This window comes from Phalaenopsis equestris, unplaced genomic scaffold (assembly GCF_001263595.1).
Source record: "Phalaenopsis equestris unplaced genomic scaffold, ASM126359v1 Scaffold000372, whole genome shotgun sequence".
NCBI lineage: Eukaryota > Viridiplantae > Streptophyta > Magnoliopsida > Asparagales > Orchidaceae > Phalaenopsis > Phalaenopsis equestris.
This window is the reverse complement of record NW_018164814.1, coordinates 628,852-651,737: the sequence shown is the minus strand read 5'-3', so window position 1 is coordinate 651,737 and position 22,886 is coordinate 628,852. Positions and strand designations below refer to the sequence as shown.

The following is a 22,886-nucleotide window of genomic DNA, read 5'->3' as shown; positions in this document are numbered from 1 at the left end:
TAATATGTTCATTCTAGATATCAGTTTGAGCAATACGTCACTTCCCAAAAGAGCTCTTAATAGAGGTAGACAGCCCATGATTTAATATTGCTCTTGGCCTTACACCTAACCGATGTGGGGTTTTTTTTCTGTGACATTCTCCTTCATCCAATCACATGATGCTCTCGTCACGGATTGGCTCCTCCGGGGGGCCCCACTGGAACAAGGAAAATTTACACACCTGTTAAACATTAATTTGCTCTGATAACACTTATCACCTTCAAAAAAAACTTAAAAGAGGTTGGTAGCCCGGACTTAATGCTGCTCTTCGGTTTTCACCTAATTGATGTTAGACTTTTTGTCCGCGACAAATAACTGTGTTTGTTTAGAAAATTGCGTGCATATCCAATAATTTTTAAGAGCATTTAAATACATAAGCACAAACTTTTTATGTATTTACAAATCTAACACCTAAACTCTCATATGTACACCCAACATTCAAATCTCTTAAACACCCACATTGAAAATATAACACTACCATCAATTTCTAAAAGTTAAAATACATATTTCAAGTTCTGTTCACTTTTAGCTGTGCCTTCTGAAAAAAAGCTTCTTTCTATTTGCCCTAAAATTTTCGCTTCTTTGTTATTTCTATACCTTAATTTTATAATAATATCTAATTTTTAAATAATCATATCTACCAAGTACAATCACCACTGCTTCTCTGGAGCAATAACATATCTGACATTTATAAGAAACTCTAAAAAATTGTAACATAAGAGCATTAATAGAAATACATCATTTCTGTTATTACATAAATATTTTTAGAAATATGCAAGGCAGTGTTTCTTTTCGCCGATGAAAATTCAGATTAAGCAATAATACAATATGGTGATGAACAAATCATAACTATGTGCATATATAAGATTCATCAACAGCAAATTAAATTAAATAAAAGAATCATAAATAATATAGTAGAAGGAAAAAACATAAACGGTGCACCAAATACCATCACCTAATTGACTAATTCTAAACTCTATTATTAGTCAATTTCCGCAATCCCGAATACACAAATTTTTTTTTCCTTTTTTTTTTTTTCTTTTTTCCATCTCTTTCCCGGAATTATGTACAAATCTAGGATTGAGAAAATTAAAAAAAAAAAGAAAAAAAACAATTCCAATCCACAGCCATATTACCATTAGCAGAGGACCAAAAAACGCACAGCAATGGCAATCCTAATCCCCTCCCCTCACAACAAAAAGAAAAAAAAATTGATTGCCAATTTGCCCTTCAGCATGATTCAGGCTCCTTACAGTTCTCACTGGAACTGCAAGCCTGAGCAGGGTGCGGCAGCCGCCACCAGTGGCGGTGACCTCTTTGTACGCCGCCACCTTTTCCGCCTTATCTCCGCTTGCCCTGAAATCTTCGAGGGTTCGATACTCTTCGCTGAGCAGCTTCTCCAACTCACCATTCATCTTTATGGGTTTATTCTGATCTCGATATAAATGGAAGGCCCTGCCATGTAGAAACACTGATTCAGTTCTTGATGGAAGTTGTTAAGAATTCATGAGAAAGAATTTTATAGGGAAGCTTTGTTTTGAATTTAAAAAGTAAGTATATTGTGATCAGTTTTTTTTTGTTTGTCAAAGAGTGGTACAATATAAATTTTGATTGATTTTAGCATATATATTATAGTTATCTTAAAAAAAATTCAATGGGTTTATGGAACCAACCCATTTGAATAATATGGTCCAACGGGATATTCTTACGAAAAAAATTTCTTTCCAATGAACTTGACAAAAAAACAGGAATATTTACATGCATGCCACTCAATTTCATGTATTTACATATCTAACACTAATAACTTTCATATTTTAACACTTTGGTGTCATAAACTATTGCAAGTATAGGTATATTTCAGTCTTATGTGGTAATAGTGGTGTATTTAACGTGACGTTAAAAAGTTGAATGCTATTCATGTAAAATATGAAATTTTAGGTGTTTAGACAAGTAAACATAAAAAATGTGTACTATATATGTAAATGCCCCATAAAAATTAAAAAAAAATGATTGACTTGCACCAGGATAAAGGATTACCAATATTTTTCAAGGCCATAAAGATTGCCTTTGTGGTAGAATTCCAGAGCAAGCCGCTCAAAGTCATCGTACAAATCATCACGAAACTCCTTCTCTAACCCATAACTAATAAAATAAATAAAATCATATCAGTGGGCTCGGCTCGCTAACAAGAAGTGATATAGCTCGGAGTCAACTCTAAATAAAAGGTATACCTGTAAAATCTGAAAAGACATTCCAGACCATAATAATAATTGGCAGCTGCATCTTCTAGTGCAAGCTTACGAAACTCATTGTACATACTTTCGTGAAACATGTTTCTCAGGAAATAAGACCAAAACCGGTAGAGTGTATTCATTTCCTGTACAAAAATATTATGGGACCAAAAAGGAAAATGTTTAGCTATTTCTATGAAATAAGCAAAAAATTAACGATTAGCTTAAAGTAAAAAAAAATAAAAAGATGCAGATTTGCGATTCTACAAAAACATGAATTTGGATAACAAATATGAATATATTAAATCCTTATTTCTGCATAAAAAAAGAAATAAAACACAAGTAATAGCAGTGCAAATTCACCTCGCTGCAGCCAATCCCCAACTTCTTTCGTTCGCCAAGACAACGTCTGTGGAATTTATGATATCTACATAAAAGAATGTCAAAATAATGAAGGAATAAGCACTTACACCGGAGAAGGTAACATAAATGGACTTTTATGTAAGAAACTTTAAAGACGAGGCTAATTACTTTTGTTGTCTGAACCCATTCTCCTCCAATAATTGATGACTTGGATGGGGAAAATGGGGGAAAGCTTTTGGCGTAGATCCCACAGATGGGCTACTACTCCCAACAGGGTTTCCATGGGGAGAGCCAATTAATTTTGATTGCAGCAAGCTACAATTCATAATAAATGAAATATAATTATAAAAAGCCTCAAACAAACAATTAAATCACTTCTGAAACTAGAATTCGCAGCAAATTGACAAGCAGTACCTACCCAGAATTTTCAGGTGGTGTTGAACCAAAGAAGAATCCAATCGAACTGCTTGGGGGGCTTTCCGACACAATATAGTGTCGATTACGTCCATTGCCATACAATTTATAATTACCTGGGAATAGACGTTGCTTATGTGATAGGTGTGACTTGTTACCACCTTTGTTTTGCCGCCTTCGAGAATTAAGGTGTCCTCCATCTTCTAAGCCATTATATCCACAGTTTTTTGCATTGAGTTTAGAAATCTGAGAAGTCTGCCCCTGGTTAGAGCATCTGGAATCACCTTCTATAATATCGGTACTTAAATTATTACTAGGACCAGCAGATCGTGTGCCCTGCAGCTCCTGATTATCACATGATTATAAGCAATTAGTTCACACACAATCGCACCCACAAGGATGAAAGAGATTGTAGATCATGATAATGGAATAACATCCAGAATTAGTTAGTTCTAAATCATGCAAATAAGAATATCAAATTACATTCTACGCTTAGGGTCAACAAACACAGCTAATCATAGCATGATTTTCAGCTGAACTGCACAATAGAGTCCAACTTTATCTGACGCGTGAATTTCAGAATAATAAAACGAAGCACAACTACGAGTCAAAAAAGAGGGTATCACGGTAAGTTCCACAGGCCTATTACAGTTGATGAGCCACAGACATCCACTAAATGATCATTTCTTATGCATCAGCAGTGTTGTTTCTGCCTTCATAATGTAAAACACCATTACATATATGGGCGATTGCCTCAAATAAGAAAAATAGTTATTACCTGCTCAAAAAAATAGAGCCCATCATCTATCGTTGTGGCTAGCTCATTAGATATGGGATCTGTTTTCGTCAAGCCAGATATTTCATCGTTATCTATCCTGATATCCTGCAAGTAGTTAGATTTGACAAAAGAAAAGCATTTCCCTGAGACATAGTTAATCAGAGTATACAGTGAAAACTAGAAGAACAAAGCGCAATCAAGAAAAAATCTTTAATCCTTAATCAATCGCATAAGTCACATTTTATCAAACAAAGTCAATTATATGGGTTTTGACTTCTTAAAAGTCACGAAACATTCATTGTGGCCATATCACCCAAAATTAAAATCAAGAAAGAACCACACAAACAGTGACAAAAATTAAAACCTTAATAACAAGAACTGTATGGCTTGAAATGAGAAAATGAACAAGAACATGGAACGAAAGACAAGAACTTAAATAAAAAAAAAACATAAACCAAAGCAACTTAACTGGAGCACGTTTGAGAAGGTACATCAAACATGCTGCCTTTCATCATTAGGGACAAGACAAACAATTAAATGTAATTGAATTTATCAACATAGCTCAAATGGAGTCAAACTTTGTTGTGGCAACTTTCTACAACAAACTGCTGTGGTGAAAAGAAATTAGTGTGGGTTGGCCTGTAGAATTGCTATTTAGAGTGGTAAAGTGAACAAGCAAACTTAATGAAGAAGTTTGTACTCATTCTCACAAGGCTCACTTATGTTAGTTTATTTGAATGATTGAACAAATTTGAATATATCTTTTTTCCAGTTCAAAACAAAGAGAAATAAATTTGAACATTGATTGAACTCCTTAATTTATGGAAAATAATCATTTGTTGATTAACGAGCCGCTAACTAGAAGATGGATAAAATGTTTCTTTTATTGATGATTTGGTTGCATATTTGTTGACTAATTCTAATTTTTTGGCACAATTTTCAAATAGTGCGAGCACTTTTCAACCTTAACACATGCTGAACAAACTTGAACATTGAACAGCTCATTCATTTGTATTCATGATCAGGCTCTATTATTATTTCACAACTTAATTGCTTTTTTTTTTACTTGTTCTACATTATTATATTCATTTTCTTATCTCTAATGTAGCTTTATGTTTAAAGCATAGAAGTTTTTAAAACTGGATCTTTCAGCAAAAAATATAAGAATGTTAAAAATCATCCATTTTCTAATTTTAAAAAATCAAAAATTATATTTAATTAATTAAGGAGAATGGATCCAACAACGCAGCACATAAAGAATCAAGCATCTTACATGTAAAGAACTAAAGCAAGTTGCATCCGAACATGTTTATTTGAAACTTTTCTTCGCATCTCATGACATTTTCTATCGTTCAGAAACAACAAGAACAAAGCCTATTATCAAATGCATAAATTGGAGAAAAACGAGATGAATAAGAATTGTTAAGAAAAATAAAGCATGTTGCTACCTTAACTTGGGTGACAATAATGAGCCTCTGCACATCTTGATCATTAAACTCTGGTCCATCTTCCTCATCATCAATCCTGCTAAGATGAGTAAACCAGTATAAACAGGTAAGTGATACAAATATTAATCCATTTGAAGTATATTAAAAAACGTGATTGAGATGAAGTTGGGGAAAACAAATCATTTTAAAATTAATAACTTAATGAGATGATGATAGCTTTATCTCTAAACCCTTGGAATGTTATACCTACATTGCAATAGGCAATTAAACAAGTATTCTGTTTACGAGCAAAACAACAATTTCCACAATAAATTTCAATCCAAAAAATGGACCCAAACTTGCAGATGAAAAGCATAAGATCAGAAAACTTTCGGGAAGAAAATGCTGAATGGCCTCATATACAGGTTTAGTTATATATTAATGAATAGATAAAAATATTAAATGGATAAACATTGAATAAAAGCCACAACAAGGAGCTAAGCAACAAAGGAAGGGCAGCTACTCATTCAGAAAAAGCAGAAAACCAAGTGCAAAAGATGAATAGGGCATCAAATCAATAAGATGTGTTGGCAAATATAAAGAAATATAGATGGCGTTTTCTCCCATGGTTATTTGAACTAAAAAAATACTCTAAATCGATCTTAAAAGCCTCTCCATCAAGGCACCAGCAGTATATACTTCTCAAACTTTTAGGCAGTTCAAATCATCGTTGAATTATCAATTTGATAATGAAGCGTATTCGCTCAAGTGTGACTGACGTTTGTGATCAAGCAGCTACAGTTGCAAGTGCAACTACACAAAATGCAGCCAAATCTGAATTTTGCATAGTTGATGTAAATAATTCAGCTCTTGATGGATCTGCAAATATTCAAGCAGGCTCTAGTTGGGATTGGAATTATCATGATAGAGAACTTGGTTTACACATCCAATCACTTCTCGCAGAGAATGAGGGTGGTAATGTTGATGTGATTAGAAATATTGAGCGTGTTAAAGAACCACTTCATCGTAAGCATGGGGAGAGTGATTTGGTGGTGATCCTATTCGCAGAGAATGAAAGTGGTAATGTTGATGTGATTAGAAATATTGAGCGTGTTAAAGAACCACTTCATCGTAAGCATGGGGAGAGTGATTTGGTGGTGATCCTATTCGCAGAGAATGAAAGTGGTAATGTTGATGTGATTAGAAATATTGAGCGTGTTAAAGAACCACTTCATCGTAAGCATGGGGAGAGTGATTTGGTGGTGATCATAGGATAGGATCATATATGGAAACGGATGCAAAGCCACTGGTTATTATTGTTGCATGTCAAGACACTAAAACCAAGGGTTTGAGGTTGCACCAAGATCAAATGGTAAGCGTGAGAAAGTTAAATTCAGTATTGATGAATCTCGAAGGGCAGAGAAAGTTGCACATTTCCATGATATTGTTGATCTAATGAATGTAGTAACTAGGACAGATGTTTGGATGACCGATCTTAACCTATCTGGGGATTAAAACGACTCCATTAATTTCAATATCTCTTAGTCGGAATTGGAGATCCAAGTTAAATCCTATCCAACCCCAGGAGAATAACGTGGGAATGTCAGTACCAGTATTGTCCACATTATATTACAGTTCAGTTATTATATTTTAGTTCTTTATTTTTATGTGTTTTCTATTTGAATGTCAAACTTTGTAATAAGAAAAGACATAGTGTTTATAAATAGGGGATTGTTTGAGTATAGGCGTAGATTTTGATTTTAAAATTTTTCTTTCTTTCTTTTGGGAATGTTGCACTATCCATTCATCTTCCTTATCCTAGAGTTGGTAGCCTGGGTGGAGTTGTGTCGTGTGTATTTTGGTGCTTCCTTTACATCAACAATATTCATTTTGTTATTTTTTGCCTCCAAAATTCTTCTCAGTAATTCTTGATTGTTGTTTTGTTAAAATTCTACTCTAATATCCCTTGTCGGCATAACTCACTCACATTCATGAATTTGTAGGAACTAACATTCAATTTTTTTCCCATTCTCTAAGCATCAAAGAATACCATCTATACATTGATCTAATAACATGTTGATTAAAGGCATTCATTCAAGCCATAATTTGTACTTGAAAAAAGGAAAATACATAGCATGTTTTTTTTTTCTTTTCGAAGCTCATGACACACTGTATTTGTTGTGCCTTGAACTCGGGACAATGAGTTTGAGATAGAACTCTCAACCACTAGGCATAGTAGGCTGCAAAAGAAAAAACATATGTAATTCACTTAGTCTCGACTACTGCTTAGATGTAAAGCTTTATATATCCCCTAAAAATCAGTAAAAAGTACAATAGATAATTCTCTCAAAAATTTTCAAATTCTAGTGAAAATTACGACACAGTATGAAAGGTCATGAACTCTCCTTTACAAGAAGCGCAACCTTCACTAACACCATTATGGATCAAAATTTCATCCCACATATAAAGATCATTCTCTCCAAATCACACGATACAAACTTAATTAAATTACTTTGTGAATAATTCAAATAAACCATGCTTGTGATAATAGAAAGAGGAATCTGACAACTCAATTATCATGGCTTGGTTTACGAAGCCAAAGGTAATAAGATATTACCTCTTCTACAAAACTACGAAGGATATCTAGGATGTTGACTAATAACTCTAATCTAGAAAACAACTAAGTGTATGAATATTAGATCCAACATTAGACATACCCGACAAGGTACTACAGTTCTCTAACCGAAACTGTGGAAATGGATATATCCTATGAAATCAAATGAAATTTCTCAAATGACGCTGAAAAATATATCAAAAAAAAAGTTTGAGAAAGCACAGGCAAATGATTTCCTCCAAGATCTCAATTCTGATTTAAATAAAGCTCAGAAAAGATTACTTGGAATAAAGCATTTTCTTACACTTAGAGACACCTTTGAGTAATTAGCGAGAGAAAAAGCGAAAACAAGAAATGATGAGCCAAACAGATACCCAATGATCAGTACTTGCTGGCTCCACAACAACAGTCACCTACAAGTTGTAACCACTGAGAGAAAATAAAAAAATGAAGCGTGAGCACTATTACAAACCATATCACACCCATGATCAAAGCTATGCGATACATCGAAAAACCAAAAATTTGAAAAGCCTATAGTCCAAAAAAGGAACAAACTAGAAAGTCCATATAGTGGATACAAATTAAACCAAGTCTTCAGATTTGACATTTGAATAAATAAAGATACTTTGCCAACAGCTTGATCAACCAACAACTATAAGTGAAGATGACCCGCAAGAAACAAAGAACTCGATAACCATCATGACACATAAGAGTAATATAAGTTATTGCCTACTCTTATAATACAGGGGCATTTCATCATATAGTGGGATCACTGCAAATATTTGAAAAAAAAACTAAAATTGATCGCACTATTGATGTATGGGCAGCTATGAGTAAGACATTTCCAATTGTGGAGCAAGGACTAGTTCGAGTGCCAGATCTACTATTAAAAAAAAAGCTTTATATGCGACTAAATTAACTTATAATTCATAATCTTCAAGTAAATTGACAAAATATATCAAATGTCAAGAGATGTGCTTCTCCTCTCACTGTAATTTTCAAAATCAAGCTTTGGAGAACATGGTTTGCAGTGCAGATGAAAAGAATTGGTTATCTTGACCAAAACCAAACAAATTCTTTATAATAGTGTGGGTTTATCAATCTACTCAAGTTCAAATATTATGCAACGACTTAAACATTTGAGACAAGCTTACATCTATTACCAAAAAACCATATATAGAAATATATTTATTAATAAAAATAAAAATATTTCTCAAGCATGATAAGTGTATTCTTGCTAAACAAACCCGAATTAACCTTTCAAGATAGTAAAGGTAAGCATGGGGATTCTACAATTCATCATGTGTGATTTCAGCATGAGATTGCAGGAATTACTAAATGATTGTAAGAATTTTTTTCGTAAATTCATTTATTCAATACTCAAATGAACATAAAATATGACCAACGAGATACAAAGGATGCTCCATAGGGAGTATATTATTAACTCGTTAAATAACAAGTTCTAAAATTAAACAACAAATGGACAATCTATTCCATCCATATCCCATTAGATTCTACCAAATACATATTCATCATTGCATCATAAAAAACTAGTTTATCCCTTCCAACTAAAAAAGTTCAATTGTTATTTATGAGGATGCTCCATAGGGAGTATATCATTAACTCGTTAAATTACAAGTTCTAAAATTAAACAAAAAATGGACAATCTATTCCATCCATATCCCATTAGATTATACCACATACATATTCATTATTGCATCATAAAAAACTAGTTTATCCCTTCCAACTAAAAAAGTTCAATTGTTATTTATGTTGATATACCTATAACCGAGGATCACATGGGTCTACATACGGTTTAGGAAACTATTGATCCGTTGTTACATTTGAGAGGGAGAAATTATTCTCCTTTAATTATCCATTATTGTGTTTTTATTTTTTTCTTCTCATCATGATGATTTGAATTTCCCACCAATTGTATGAGGGCTAGCTTGAGTTGTATATATATTTGCTATTTGCTTAATGAGAAAATTAGAGTTTTTTTTTCCTCCAAGAAAGTTCCTAATAAATTCCACAATTTACTTTTAATATTAATTATGAATCAAAATGAGCATACAATTCCTCAACCTTGATATCGGATGAAAAAAATATTTAAGACATTGCAAAATCTCTTTCAATTTCTATTCAAAAACAATGTTTTAAGTTATGATTAAAAATCTATTTTATTCCTTATATTCACTGTTTGTTTGGTACACATTAAAGCCTATAACTTGAGCATATTCCAGTAACTTACAATTCACAATTTGGGATCCAATGTCTACATTTTTGCTAATGCATTAAAACAACTAGTATTAGGAATGGCTACGGTATTAAATACAAAAGTTAGCTTACAATAATATTTCATACTTTTTTTTATTAAAATGGGCCAATAAAATACCGCAAAAGTCATCCATAAAATCCATTAAATGCTTCACAAAGCAAACTTTTTTTCTCGTGTAGATTTAAGCAATGATAAAAAATTATCCCACATTGTACGCAAAATTTTTGGAAATTGCTAGAAAAATAAAATATGTTTAGAAGATCACTTTGTACTTTTTTCATTTTTCATTTAATTTTCTCAACTATATTTATGTTAAATCAAATTGTTATATCCTACATTATTTTCTTTCAAATTTTATAGAATTGCTTTATAAGTTTTATATTCTTGAAATAAACTTCAAGCAAGGTAGAACTCAACAAACTATATTCCATAGCTTATATAATACTCTCTAACCCGAAGATTACATGAGAGTCATAGTGTTATAACCATTAATAAAATTTAGGATAAGTTAAAATTAGTATATTAAGGAAGTAATGAAATTAGAAATAGAAAAATTAACTAGTTCATAATGGTGGCAACTTAGTCAAGTTATTTAGAAGATTATGATCAATGAATGGTAAAGAAACACAATATATGGAACAAGTAAAAATCACAAGTTACAACGTAACAAGTTTCTACATGTGAAGGCATACCATGGGCAAGTTAAGTCGGGTTGCCAACATTTAATTGATAACAAAAAGGTAGATGAAAAAAGACAAGAAAAGGCACAATAAGGATGGAAGAAAGGCCTTATGATCCAAGTCTAATTGTCATAGAAGCAGTCCATCCCTCAAAACAGAAGAGAAGAGAAACACAAACTGATATACTTTTCATGCTAGATAAGATGACTTGTAATAAAGTCTAAGAGAAAGAAATTCCATATGATGAACTAAAAAATCAGTTTACTACTTTTAAGAAAACAAAAAATGAGAAGTAATCTTCAAAATTAGAAAAAAAAATCATACAATTTAGATATTCATTATAATAATTTAAAGATGAGTTATGATAATTTGACAATATTTTGATCATGATTAATTTATTTCACTACCACCAAAGGTCATGGTTTCAAATTTTGGATAAAAACATTTAAAATTATTTTTGAAAAAGGTATTAGTGTTTTAGAGAATAAAAATCTTTACATGGGACCAGGCTTCATCTATTTTTTAAATTAAAAATAATATTCTATTAGAGGCTAAATTAGATACATGCTAAAATAATATTCTTATTCAAATGTTCATCATACACATCATTATACACATCATTATACACATCACTTCCAACCAAGATTGTATGCCAAACTACCATTTTTAGTAACTTTAGTGATAATAATGAAACATACATAATTTCATGCATATACTGATATACTTTTCATGCTAGAGAAGATGACTTGTAATAAAGTATAAAAGAAAGAAATTAAATATGATGAAATAAAAAATCAGTTTACTACTTTTAAGAAAGCAATAAATGAAAAATAATTTTCAAATTTTGAAAAAAAAATCATACAATTGTAGATATGCATTATAATAATTTAAAAATGAGCTATGATAATTTGAAAATATTTTGATCATGCTTCATTTACTTCACTACCACCCAAGGTCGTGATTTCAAAAAAAAAAAAAAAACATTTCAATTATGTTTGAAAAAAGAGTTACAGTGTTTTAAAGAAAAAAAATTTTTACATGGGACCAGGCTTCATCTATTTTTAAAATTAAAAAGAGAATACTCTATTAGAGACTAAATTTGATTATCTTTCAAATTATAGAGAACATGCTAAAAAAATTATTCTTATTCACATGTTCATCATAACATCATTATACGCATCACTTCCACCCAAGATTGTATGCAAAACAACCATTTGTGGTAACTATTATGATAATAATGAATGCATCTTCATAATTTGATATACAAAACATACATAATTTCATGCATATACTGATATACTTTTCACGCTAGAGAAGATGACTTGTGATAAAGTATAAAAGAAAGAAATTCCATATGATAAACTAAAACATCAGTTTACTACTTTTAAGAATACAAAAAAAGAGAAACAATTTTCAAAATTAGAAAAAAAAAATCATACAATTTTAGATATGCGTTATAAGAATTTCAAGATGAGATATGATAATTTGAAAATATTTTGTTCATGCTTCATTTATTTCACTGCCACCCAAGGTCATGATTTCAAATTTTGGAAAAAAAATTAATTATGTTTGGAAAAGGGGTTACAGTGTTTTAAAGAAGAAAAATCTTTAAAAAGAATATTCTATTAGAGGCTATAAATTAGATCGTCTTTCAAAATCAAATTATAGAGAACATGCATCTTTATACACATCACTTCCACCCAAGATTGTATTCATAACTACCACTTGTAGTAACTTTTGTGACAATCATGAATGCATCTTCATAATTTGATATACAGAACATACATAATTACATGCATATTCATCTTATAATTAAGTACTTAAAGATGTCAATCATTAAAACACAACATATGTTAGAGCACAAAGTACATAATTTGAAGATGGACACAAACATAAACATGTTGAGCTCCCAATATATTTCTTCATTAAATAACCGAATAGAGCATGGAGTACTTCAATGGTGAGTGCTATGACCTTGCGTGGTGGTTGTTTATGTGTGATGAGCATTATCAGGAAAAATGATTTTTGTTGGTAACCTAATGAAATTTTAAAATAATTTAATTTAAAATTTAAAAATAATATCTAACTTTGAAATAAATAAAGCAAGATCACAAGCCAGGATACATTTTTCTTCTTCAAAACATTATAATTATTTTTTATAGTGCATAGCAAATTTTTCATGTTATTTTTCTAATTTGGAAACTTATTTCTCAATTTCTTGCATTCTTAATGTAAATTAGTAAATGTGCCATCTAGTTCCTCTAATAAAATTTCATTCTGATATACTTGAATATAAAACCTCCTTTTTTTTTTTTTTGGCTCAAGCACTCGAAGGAAAGCCGCCTAAACAACCCTAAACATTCACTTGCTATCATCTTGATTTACCATGAATGTTCTTTTCTAAGTTCAAATATTATGAATCTTATTGTGTTCCTAATGAGTATTTTAGGAAACTATATGTGGGTCTTCCACAAATCATCAACTTCAATTATACTTTAATAGGAAGAAATGGATGCAGGAACATGTTGATTTATTTATTTTCATATAATAGGCATATAGAAGAAAAAACCCATTTTCTTAAAGTACCATTTTTCCACCACTGAGGATGCTAGGGTTATCTTGATGTGTAAGGGAAACAGTGTTCACATGATATATATATAGCAACATTTAATTGCTTTTGGTTTCAACTTTACATTAATTTGAATAAAAGGATGACAGCATAAAAAACTGTGTTGGAGATGGATGAAAAATCAAACCATGATAAAAATTTTTAGAATGATAGATGATGGAACACTTCAAACAACAAGCAAAATAAATAAATGATCAGTCCAGTACATAAAAGTAAAAGCCCACACTTATATTAGTTTAGAAGTACAAACATCAGAAATTTAAAAAAAAAAAAACTTGGTAACCTTTGAGAAAATCCGGAACCCAACTCCGCCTAATGCCAACTACCGCAGGCGAAAGATATTATGATAGATGATGAGATTAAAGCTCATGTGCCTGAATCTCACAAAGCCATTGAGCTAACATAAACGCAAAATCATCAAGAATCTAAACTTACATGAACATGCAGGGACGCATCTTTGCTATCATGGGCATATCATAAATGCAATTCAAGTGCAAAATTATACAGCTTCAAACTCACAACCTTCCGTGCATACCTAAATACGGGAGTCTGAATAAAATATTAGAAGTGATCAAAAGATATAATAAAATAAACAAATGCCTAAGTATTATTTGGCGATTAACGTGGGTCCAAAGCTTCCCTTAAATTCTCCTGGAAGAGGCTATCTTTGCAATACATGGGGCACCTTCCAATTATTTTATGGTGTTTTCTTTGCATCTTCAACCATTGACAAGTTCTTCCATATATTTGTCATTAAAAATAGAAGTATTTATATTTTCAAAACAATTGAAGTGGTTTGTGTGATATAAAAGGAATTGTTTCAAGAAATATGACTGCTGAACAAGACAATGGAATATATCATAAATTACCCTTAGTTTCTATCACACTAGAGCATACACTGAAGGATGCATATAAACCCAAAATAAAAAAAAGAGCAATAAAAAAAGGAAAGAGGTTCAGCTCATTTACTAACTTCATCTTTAGACAAGCTAAAAAAGAAATAAAAATGCAAGGGATTATCAATGCAAAAAGCTGCAGTATCAAATGTTACCTTTTCTGTAAAGAATGGTGGTCCTTCTGGTCCATCTCTTCATCAAGCAAGAAAGTGCTCAGTTCACCTGAAAAGCTGGAAGATAAATCGGCAAAACTAATTGAAGAGCTTTTCAGATTTGACATGTGATGCTCTTCAGCTACTTCCTTTTCATCATCAAATTCAAAGCTAGCACCATTTGAAGGACTAGGAGTTTGTCGTAAACCTTAAGAAATGACACGTTTGGTATGATATATGATCCAAGAGGAAAGGTTGTGCCAACTATATTATCATATGGGGAAGAAACATGCTCATTAATTCTAAACATAAAGAAAAAAAAAGTATACCAATTTCATCTTCTGTCGTATCAATGCCCTGAAGAGGGTCACAGGTAGTCTGAACTTCAACATTGTCCCTTGCAAAGCTTCCGCTATTAGCATTTTCTTTAGACTGGTCATTCTCTGAGAGCAAGCGGTTATTTTTCTCATTACAATTTCCTTGTGAGCAAGTACCCTCGTTAATCACATCTCCTTCATGATCATTGTTTTTCATATTGTCATCAATGCTCGCCGCAAGTTTGGCATCAGCAGATTGTGACTTGGATCTAAGAATCCATTTTGACCAGTCATTTCGTCTAATCTTCTCACCCTTTTAAAATTCATGATAAATTGATTAGAAAAGAAATTTCCGCAGTTTCAGTAGATAAGGGTGATGAGCATGGAAGTTCAAGCACATCAAATCAAAATTACTAACCTGAATTTCTATAAAATTAGAGCTTTGTAGGGAATCCAATATTAAGGATATGCTTCTAGTCATTTTCTTAAGCTGCAGGAAAATTGTGAAAAAAACAAAATAAAATACACAACAGATGCTTATCGCACATCAAAGAACTAATCTGCATTTAGATAAAGCATACCCTATTGAAATCTGCAATTCTCCGAATAGATACCCATCCATGCTCATCCAGCAAAGATAGAAGGTAGTTATCATCTTTTAAGTTCTCATCACTGCACAAATCAAAGCAGTTTTGATAATGACTACGGAATAACTGGGAGAGAGGACAACAACTGGTCAAGAAAATATATAGTTCCAAACTTAATAGTTAGCATCCATAAGAAAGCAAAAAATACAAGCTCTGCAGCGCACAAGATTTTCCCTGCAATGAAGTGGCCAAGAATAAAAAAATATAAATTAAGATGAAAAACCCACCTGAAGTAATATTCAATTTGCTTTAATATATTAGTCCTTAATGTTTGTTCCTCTGATGACAGAGAAGTAACAGGAGGAGCCGGAGGTGGTGGTGGAGGTGGTGGTACTATTGAAATTAAATGAGGACCCCTGCTGAAATCCACAGGCCCAGCAGGGAAAAAACAGACAGGAGGAGGAGCACCTGCAAACCAAGTCCAATCAGCAAAATCAAGAAATGACAAGATGAAAGCAATGTGCAGAATTTAAAAAAGATTAAGCATGCAAAAACAATGGAACGTAAAATGAACAAGCAAGTTTCACATGTTTGAGAGAATACCATAGTAACCAGGCCCACCAATAAAACCAGATGATGGACCAAAATAAGGTGGAACCGGCCTAACAAATGTTCTTGGTCCGAAGCCTTGGGGCATATTCATGTTGTCTCTTGGACTAAAAGGTCGCTGTGAGCGCCATGCTTGATTAAAACGGACGGCAGGCTCTTGACTATTATTAGGATGGTAAACATTGTTAGCACTTTGGGGACGCCAGATATTGAAATCTCCTCGTGACAGCGGCTGAAAATTTCTATTATTCTCAATCCCACCAACTTGACTATTTCGAGCAAAGGGTGGTACTGAAACATCAACTCCAGATTTTACGATTTGATGTTCACTTGGAAAAGGTGGAGGAAAAGCCTGATAAGTATATTCTGGCACAATGAGAGATGGTGGAGGTACGATGGGATATGATACAGGGGGTACCAGCTGCTGGGGAAATGGAAAAGGACCAGAAAGTGGAGTAGCTCCAGCTGCAGGCCCATTACGCCTAGGGACAGCTTTATGAGGATGTACAAGTGGGTGTTTATTTGAAGGATTGCCACTTCCGAATCCTTCAGACCTCCGCTGGCTAGCTGATCCCTGTGAATAAACATCTTCTAAGCATCAAACTCAAATCCATTGGACTGCTGGAACAAGATAATTCATGCAAATAAATCCACTTTGCTTTGCTTAATTCGCTTGTATCATATATAAGAGCATGGAAGATAAACTATACGAAATTATTTAAAAGAATTAGTAGCAGGTTTAATATTATTCAAAATATAAAAAGAGCTGTTAATTACAACAATTGCAGAATAGTAAGGCTTTGAACAATGTTTCTGATGCATGAGATTATTGGAATAACCACTGTAGCACAAATAAATCGAATTAATGGTCTAATACGGGTCAAAATAAATGTGAATTGGTAATTGCTAGTACACCCATGATTATGTTACGCCGGTGCATCGACAAAGGGCAGTTTTATCGTTTATTAGCATAAGGGCAACTTACTTTTATTATTATTGTTGTTATTAGTATAAATAGAGTTAACATGTTTGGGGTTAGGCATGTATGAGTTGGGACTTGCATTTTAGGGTTAGAGTTTGCGAGAGATTTCGTATCTCTCGAATTGTAGGAATTGTGAGAGATCATCTATTTCTCGAATTGCAGGTGCTTATCTTTATATTTGTCTTAAGTCTATGATGATTTTGCCGAAAAAAAAAAATTATTATTAACCTACTTTTGTGTGAAATCTATGTCGGCTCCTATCAAATTGATATAAGAGCCGAACGATCCAGAAACCCACAGTTTGTTTCCTTTCGTTGTATGCATCGTATTTGAGATTCGGTCACAAATTGAACTAGTCAGGAGCCAACGATTGGATCGGCGCTTACAGATGTGACTGAAACTCTTGATACATCATGTGATTGGAGCTTGCGTGGAAGACTGAAAGGATCGCAACATATAAAAGCTGCATTTGTGACCTGAAGCAACAATAGGAATGCCTTAGTTGCGACACTATCCCAGAATGCAAACGACGAGATCACGACATGGTATCTTGTGATACAAACATGATCGAGCAGAAGAAACCTCAGAATCGAGGCGTAAAAGGCCAGGGAAACGAAGTCTTGTGATACAACCACTAAGTGCTAGCTGGGAAAGTGACGCAGATGAGGGGTTTACGAGCTCTCAGTACATACGTGATTCAGACAATGAGATTTCATAATACAGTAGTTAATCTTTCCTAATCGAATCATGTTTTTGAGAAGAATGGCGACCAAAAAACAGATATGTTTGAGAAAAAACTGGAGGAAGAGATTAGCCAAATTAAATCTAGTTTAGAAGAGATGTTTTCCTCCATTGAAAATTGATTCTAGAGCTTGAAAGAGAAAATGAGGAGGCATATCTAGATAGAATCTAAGACCACGCTGGCGGTTCAAATTGCAAACCCTAACCCAAGGGTGATCAGATAATCCTTGGATAAATCTAAAAGAAAAGAGCTTGCAAGAGAGAAACATGATGATTAGAGCATCCACCATCAAGAATCCCCTCCTATAGCTTAAATGGGCGAGATTTTTGAGGAAGGGATTGGTTCGATACATGAAAAAGAGATTATGCAAGGGGTATAGAGTAGTACAAAGGAGAGAAGCTAGGAAAGGATATGACTATAATCGATAGAGGAAATATTTTTGTAAATACATGGGGGGAAACACTAGAGGGCGGTATAGTTGAGTGGTGATGCTAGGGTTAGGAAGCGGAAAATGTCGACCTTCGAGGGGAAAAACACACATAGGTGGTGTACTGGGTAGAGTGATATTATGTGGTGTATTTGCTAAATAAGGATGAAAAGCTCATGGTGGAAGGCTTATAGTTGGAAAGGAAAGCCCTAGCAAGATTTTAGTGTAGGGAGGCTAATACCTAATCTGCTTCTGGAAGGAATTTAAAGATTATTTTTAGGAACATTTCTGAGTCATTCGAGAATGAGACCTACATGAGCAATTTTTTTCTCTTTGACTCGGGAGGAAACTATCATGGAATATAGAAAGAGATTCAAGCTATTTTTGAGATAATTGAGAAGGATTTCTAAAGGACTATTAGAGGGGGATTCAATGAAAGGTCTAAGACCCGAGATACATGCAACACTTAGTCCATTAACAGTGCAAAAACTGAGAGAAATTATGAAATTAGCGCAGTTAGTTAAAGATAAAAATGCGATTGAACAGACTAATAAGAGCATCACGAGTGAATTGTCCTGTCAAAATGCTACAATCACAAAGATACACAAAAACTCAAATAGTGAAAGTCCAAAGAGAGGCTTCTTGAGACATGAATAATGAGTTGCGACCGAGCATCTTACGGAGACAGATTTAGAATAAGAGAGCGAAAATATTATATTTTTGGTTTGATTAAAAATTTGGTCGAGGTCACTGTTACAAAGATAAGACATTACAGGCTCTTGTTGTTTGTGATGAAGAAACAGGGGAGCTCGATCGAGCAACAATTTTCTTTTGTCCACCTTGACGACAATGTGCTTCTACAAGTGCCTAGCTTAAGGGCAATTTTGTCTTTTATTAGAATAAAAGCAATTTAGCCTTTTATTATTATTATTGTTATGAGTATAAATAAGGTTAATATGTTTAGGGTTGGGGGCATGCATAAGATTGGGATTTGTATCTTAGGATTAAGGTTTGGGAGTGATTTCTTACCCCTCGAATTGAATGAATTAGGAGAGATCGCCCAACTCTCGAATTGTAGGTGCTTATCTTTGTATTCGTCTTGAATGTTTGATGCTCTTGCAATAAAATACTATTTACCCAATTTTTTGCGTGGAAATATGTCAGTTCCTATAAGATTCAAGATATCTACTTTGATTTGCTTTACTAGGTAGTATGATATATAAAAGCATCAACGATGAATTAAATAAAATTACTTATATTTTATAACATATTTTAAATTATTCTTAATTAAAAAAGATATAATGTTTAAAATAATCATATAACAGCAAAATAATTAATTTAATTGCTTTGAACAATGTTTTTGATGCAATGCCCTCACCATTCTTGTTGCATATGCACGCCCATTGACCATAAGTAAACATCATGTGGCCAATAATTCTTTAAAATTTTCATTTGCATACAAAACAACTGAAGAAAAGGAAAGCAAATGTCCTTGAGGTAGGCTTTAAGAGAAGAATGTGTTTAAAGGACAATAATTCGGCAATGGCAACATAAAATTTATGATAGGAATCCCTAGTCCTGCAATCATCAATATGGTTAACCAATTCATTGCAAGTCATTTTGAACAACAAACTATAATGCCCATCAATAAAATTATTTTAATATACAATTTTCAAAATTAAAACCTCACAATATCATATAATACATTTTCAAAAATTTCATTTAGTTCAAGTATTTTTGTTATCATGAAATGAAGTAAAATTATTGAAAGTATCCAACTATGTCAAATTGGGAGAAAATATGACTAGAAATATAACAAATAAAAGAAATAAGAAGAAAGAAGAAAAAAAAAAGCATCACATCAAGTTACTAATAAACTAGCTTAGCAACTAGATGATATTGGGTTTCAAATACACATTTACAAGGCCAAACTGCATAATGCTACATGGATTGCATTTAGCCAAAAAGAAAAAAGAAGAAGGGCTTCACTCATAGCAATTAACAATATAAAATTGTTGATTATAAATCAATTACTAATTACTTACATATTAAGCACTAACCATCAAAGAATAGCTTAAACACATACAGGTCATCTCAATCAAATATGTAATGTACAATTAAAATGACACCAATGGTTGCAATACTTAAATCTTCATGTTCAAAGCACTTGAGGAATCTACTCAACAACAGGAAAATTGTGGAATACGTCTAACATATCTAAAAGCTAATGTCACTTCAATGAAATTTTCATGACATTATTTATCCCTTCTCATCAACACAGCCCACATAACAAACACTTCGCTACCTAAAACATACTTGTTTGAGTGTCATCTGAACCTAGAAGATTGTTTTAATTTCTTTGAAACAATGGTCATTCTTTAGCCGAAGTGAAATGACAAACTAGATGCATTAAAACTTCATATTAGCCTTTCATGAACTCCAAAGAGGTTAATATCATCAGCTTTTTTTTTTTTAATATGCCATGCTTTCTCATGTTAATTCATGAGATTCACAGGCATGCTGTTTGATAAAATTATCAGCATTTGCTAAATAATGTTTTAAATAATTGATACCATGAGGAAGAGGTTAAGATAATAATAATATTATTATTATTATTAACACAATAATAATGATGTGATGATGATGATATTGATAATAATAAATCTCCTTCATGAATAGTTATCCTGCTCGTCCTCTCATAAATATGTATCCAGAAATTTATAATAAATAATATGTAAGGGTGTGTAATATAATGTTAAAATTGTGGATATCAATGCACGATGTCAAATAGGAATGGAATTTTTGACAAAAAGCTTGGTTTTAGCATTATTTGGAAGAAAAATAGATGGTGACCACATAGAGCATTTATTGTGGACAGACAAGTTTTCCATTTCAAAAAAAATTAATATTATCATCTCTAAGAATGAAAAACCGAGAAGGAATTGACTACTACACAATGGTCTGCAGATAGATGGCCCAAAACGCCCTGTGCAGCTGGAGGATTATGTTTAAAACATAACAATTTCAATTATAACACTCATACACCATCAGATTAAACAAATTAGATATTATCCCCATAACCTTATGGGGAAACTTCGATTTCATTCCCTCCATCTCGCATGATCCAGATTTGATTGCTTAAAAAATATAATGCTAAATAACTGAGAAGAATCTTCTACGTTACCACTTTTGGAGGGATCGCTAGAACAAGAAAAAGAAAAGAAATCTACCTGCAAGTTAAGAGGAGGGGCGCCAGGCGGTCCACTTCTCGGAACCGGTCCTGCATTAGCGGCTCCAACATGAGGTGGCGCAGCCATCCCTCCACCCGCTTCGACGTTTACATGAGGTTTGGAATCCCCGAGAGCCGGCCAAGCATCCGCAACAGTAAGCTGACACTCCGACTTCCTCGCCTCTCCAGCCACCGGCGACAACGTCGGTGACGACGCCGGCTTCTTCCAGGCCGATCTTGACCCACCTTTTCCCTTCTTCCTCTCCTCCTTGCTGGAAACAGCGCCTTCCTCCGGAAAGCAGTTGACGGAGGTACTCGCTCCGCTCTCCATCGCTGCGTTGTTCGGAAACCTTTCTTTATATCGCTCCGCAAGGGAATGGCTACGACGCCGCGCGCTCTGTTGCCATATCTGTCATCGAAGGGATCAGGGAATGTAATTAGGGTTTTGAGAAGTGGGGTATGAAGGCGGGATTAGGGTTTTTGTAGGAGGAATGTGACCGAACAAGAAGAAAAGGGTTCCTAATATAAATGAAAATCCGCGGAGCGACTTATAAGCGCAGCCGGAAATGGGCCCACGATCGCACGTGTGTGATGTGTGCTGGTTCTTTTTATTTATTTTATTTATTTTTTTTTTTTTTTGGGACGTTAATTTTCAGAGAAAATTGCGCACGATCGCTGGCTGGGAGGGGACGATCGGATAAATCGCTAACAAAACAATTATGGTATACTTATAGAAGATATCTGTTTGAGGCAATTACATAAATAGAACTTTGAATTTCCCTATTTATAAAACTAGCATCTTATTTATTTAGAAAATAAGGTCGCTCATCAATTATTTTAACTACAAAGCCGGCGCTCGTCACAATTTACTATGAATTTTGATATTTAAGCTAAAATTAAAAGGACGGATCAGCGCTAACAAAGTTTGAAGGTCGAGAAATAGTTATAATGTTGAATTTTAAATAGTCTTTCGAGGAACACGCGCTGAGAGATAGAGCTGAGAGATAGAGCTGAGAGGAGAAAAAAGAAAGTTGGAAAGTCGAGTGAGGCCTATTTATAGGGGCTTAAAATACAGTTATAAAAAAAAGGAACGATTATGATAACTGTCCGAATAACTGAATTTTATCAAATGGAAAATATATTATAATACAACTTTATTATTTATAGAACTAGCTCTCAATTTAATTTTTTTTAAAACTACCTAACGGGAGCATTCAAATTTGTCACTATCAAATCATTGATAATTTGATAAGAGTGAAGATTATGAGTTAGGATTTTATTGTGAATTTTAATATTTGATTGGGTGTTTGAAATATTGATGAAGATGGTGCTAGTTTTGTTAAGGAGAAAGTTGTGAGTGTCATGTATGTAATTACCCTTTTTTTATATAAATAACTGTTAAATGATAATTGTGTGAGGATATCGTCATGCAATTGGCTTTAGATATTTGAAAATTATTAAATTTATCAATATGCTAATATATATATATATA

At 33.1% G+C, this 22,886-nt stretch overlaps 2 protein-coding genes across 3 annotated transcripts; one reads left to right on the top strand and one right to left on the bottom strand.

Moving 5' to 3' along the window:
* Window positions 1-689: 689 nt before the first annotated feature.
* LOC110026400 (la-related protein 1A) lies at window positions 690-21,927 on the bottom strand. The gene is made up of 16 exons (XM_020727319.1): window positions 21,396-21,927; window positions 16,009-16,588; window positions 15,693-15,873; window positions 15,400-15,490; window positions 15,237-15,308; window positions 14,831-15,131; window positions 14,505-14,709; window positions 5,274-5,349; window positions 3,826-3,930; window positions 3,052-3,392; window positions 2,802-2,948; window positions 2,634-2,697; window positions 2,271-2,416; window positions 2,077-2,181; window positions 1,259-1,494; window positions 690-739 (listed from the first exon to the last, which is right to left on the bottom strand). The coding sequence occupies exons 1-16, from the start codon at window positions 21,723-21,725 to the stop codon at window positions 690-692; spliced, it is 3,030 nt and encodes a 1,009-aa protein (XP_020582978.1). The 5' UTR covers window positions 21,726-21,927.
* Window positions 5,745-7,779, top strand: LOC110026411. Of its 2 annotated transcripts, none has more exons than XM_020727332.1 (2): window positions 5,745-6,374; window positions 6,480-7,779. In XM_020727332.1, the coding sequence occupies exons 1-2, from the start codon at window positions 6,002-6,004 to the stop codon at window positions 6,527-6,529; spliced, it is 423 nt and encodes a 140-aa protein (XP_020582991.1). In that variant the 5' UTR covers window positions 5,745-6,001; the 3' UTR covers window positions 6,530-7,779. The 2 variants fall into 2 exon arrangements, with proteins under 2 accessions (XP_020582991.1, XP_020582992.1); XM_020727333.1 differs by having other exon boundaries at window positions 5,745-6,406; window positions 6,512-7,779.
* Window positions 21,928-22,886: the final 959 nt, after the last annotated feature.

Excerpts from the sequence above, each read along its gene's own strand:
- LOC110026411 (XM_020727332.1), top strand. The coding sequence starts at position 6,002 with ATGAAGCGTATTCGCTCAAGTGTGACTGACGTTTGTGATCAAGCAGCT. Across the intron at positions 6,375-6,479 it reads TATTGAGCGTGTTAAAGAAC|CACTTCATCGTAAGCATGGG; the intron begins CACTTCATCGTA and ends GTGTTAAAGAAC.
- LOC110026400 (XM_020727319.1), bottom strand. The coding sequence starts at position 21,725 with ATGGAGAGCGGAGCGAGTACCTCCGTCAACTGCTTTCCGGAGGAAGGC. Across the intron at positions 3,931-5,273 it reads TTATTGTCACCCAAGTTAAG|GATATCAGGATAGATAACGA; the intron begins GTAGCAACATGC and ends AACTACTTGCAG. Across the intron at positions 2,182-2,270 it reads TGTCTTTTCAGATTTTACAG|TTATGGGTTAGAGAAGGAGT; the intron begins GTATACCTTTTA and ends TTATTTTATTAG.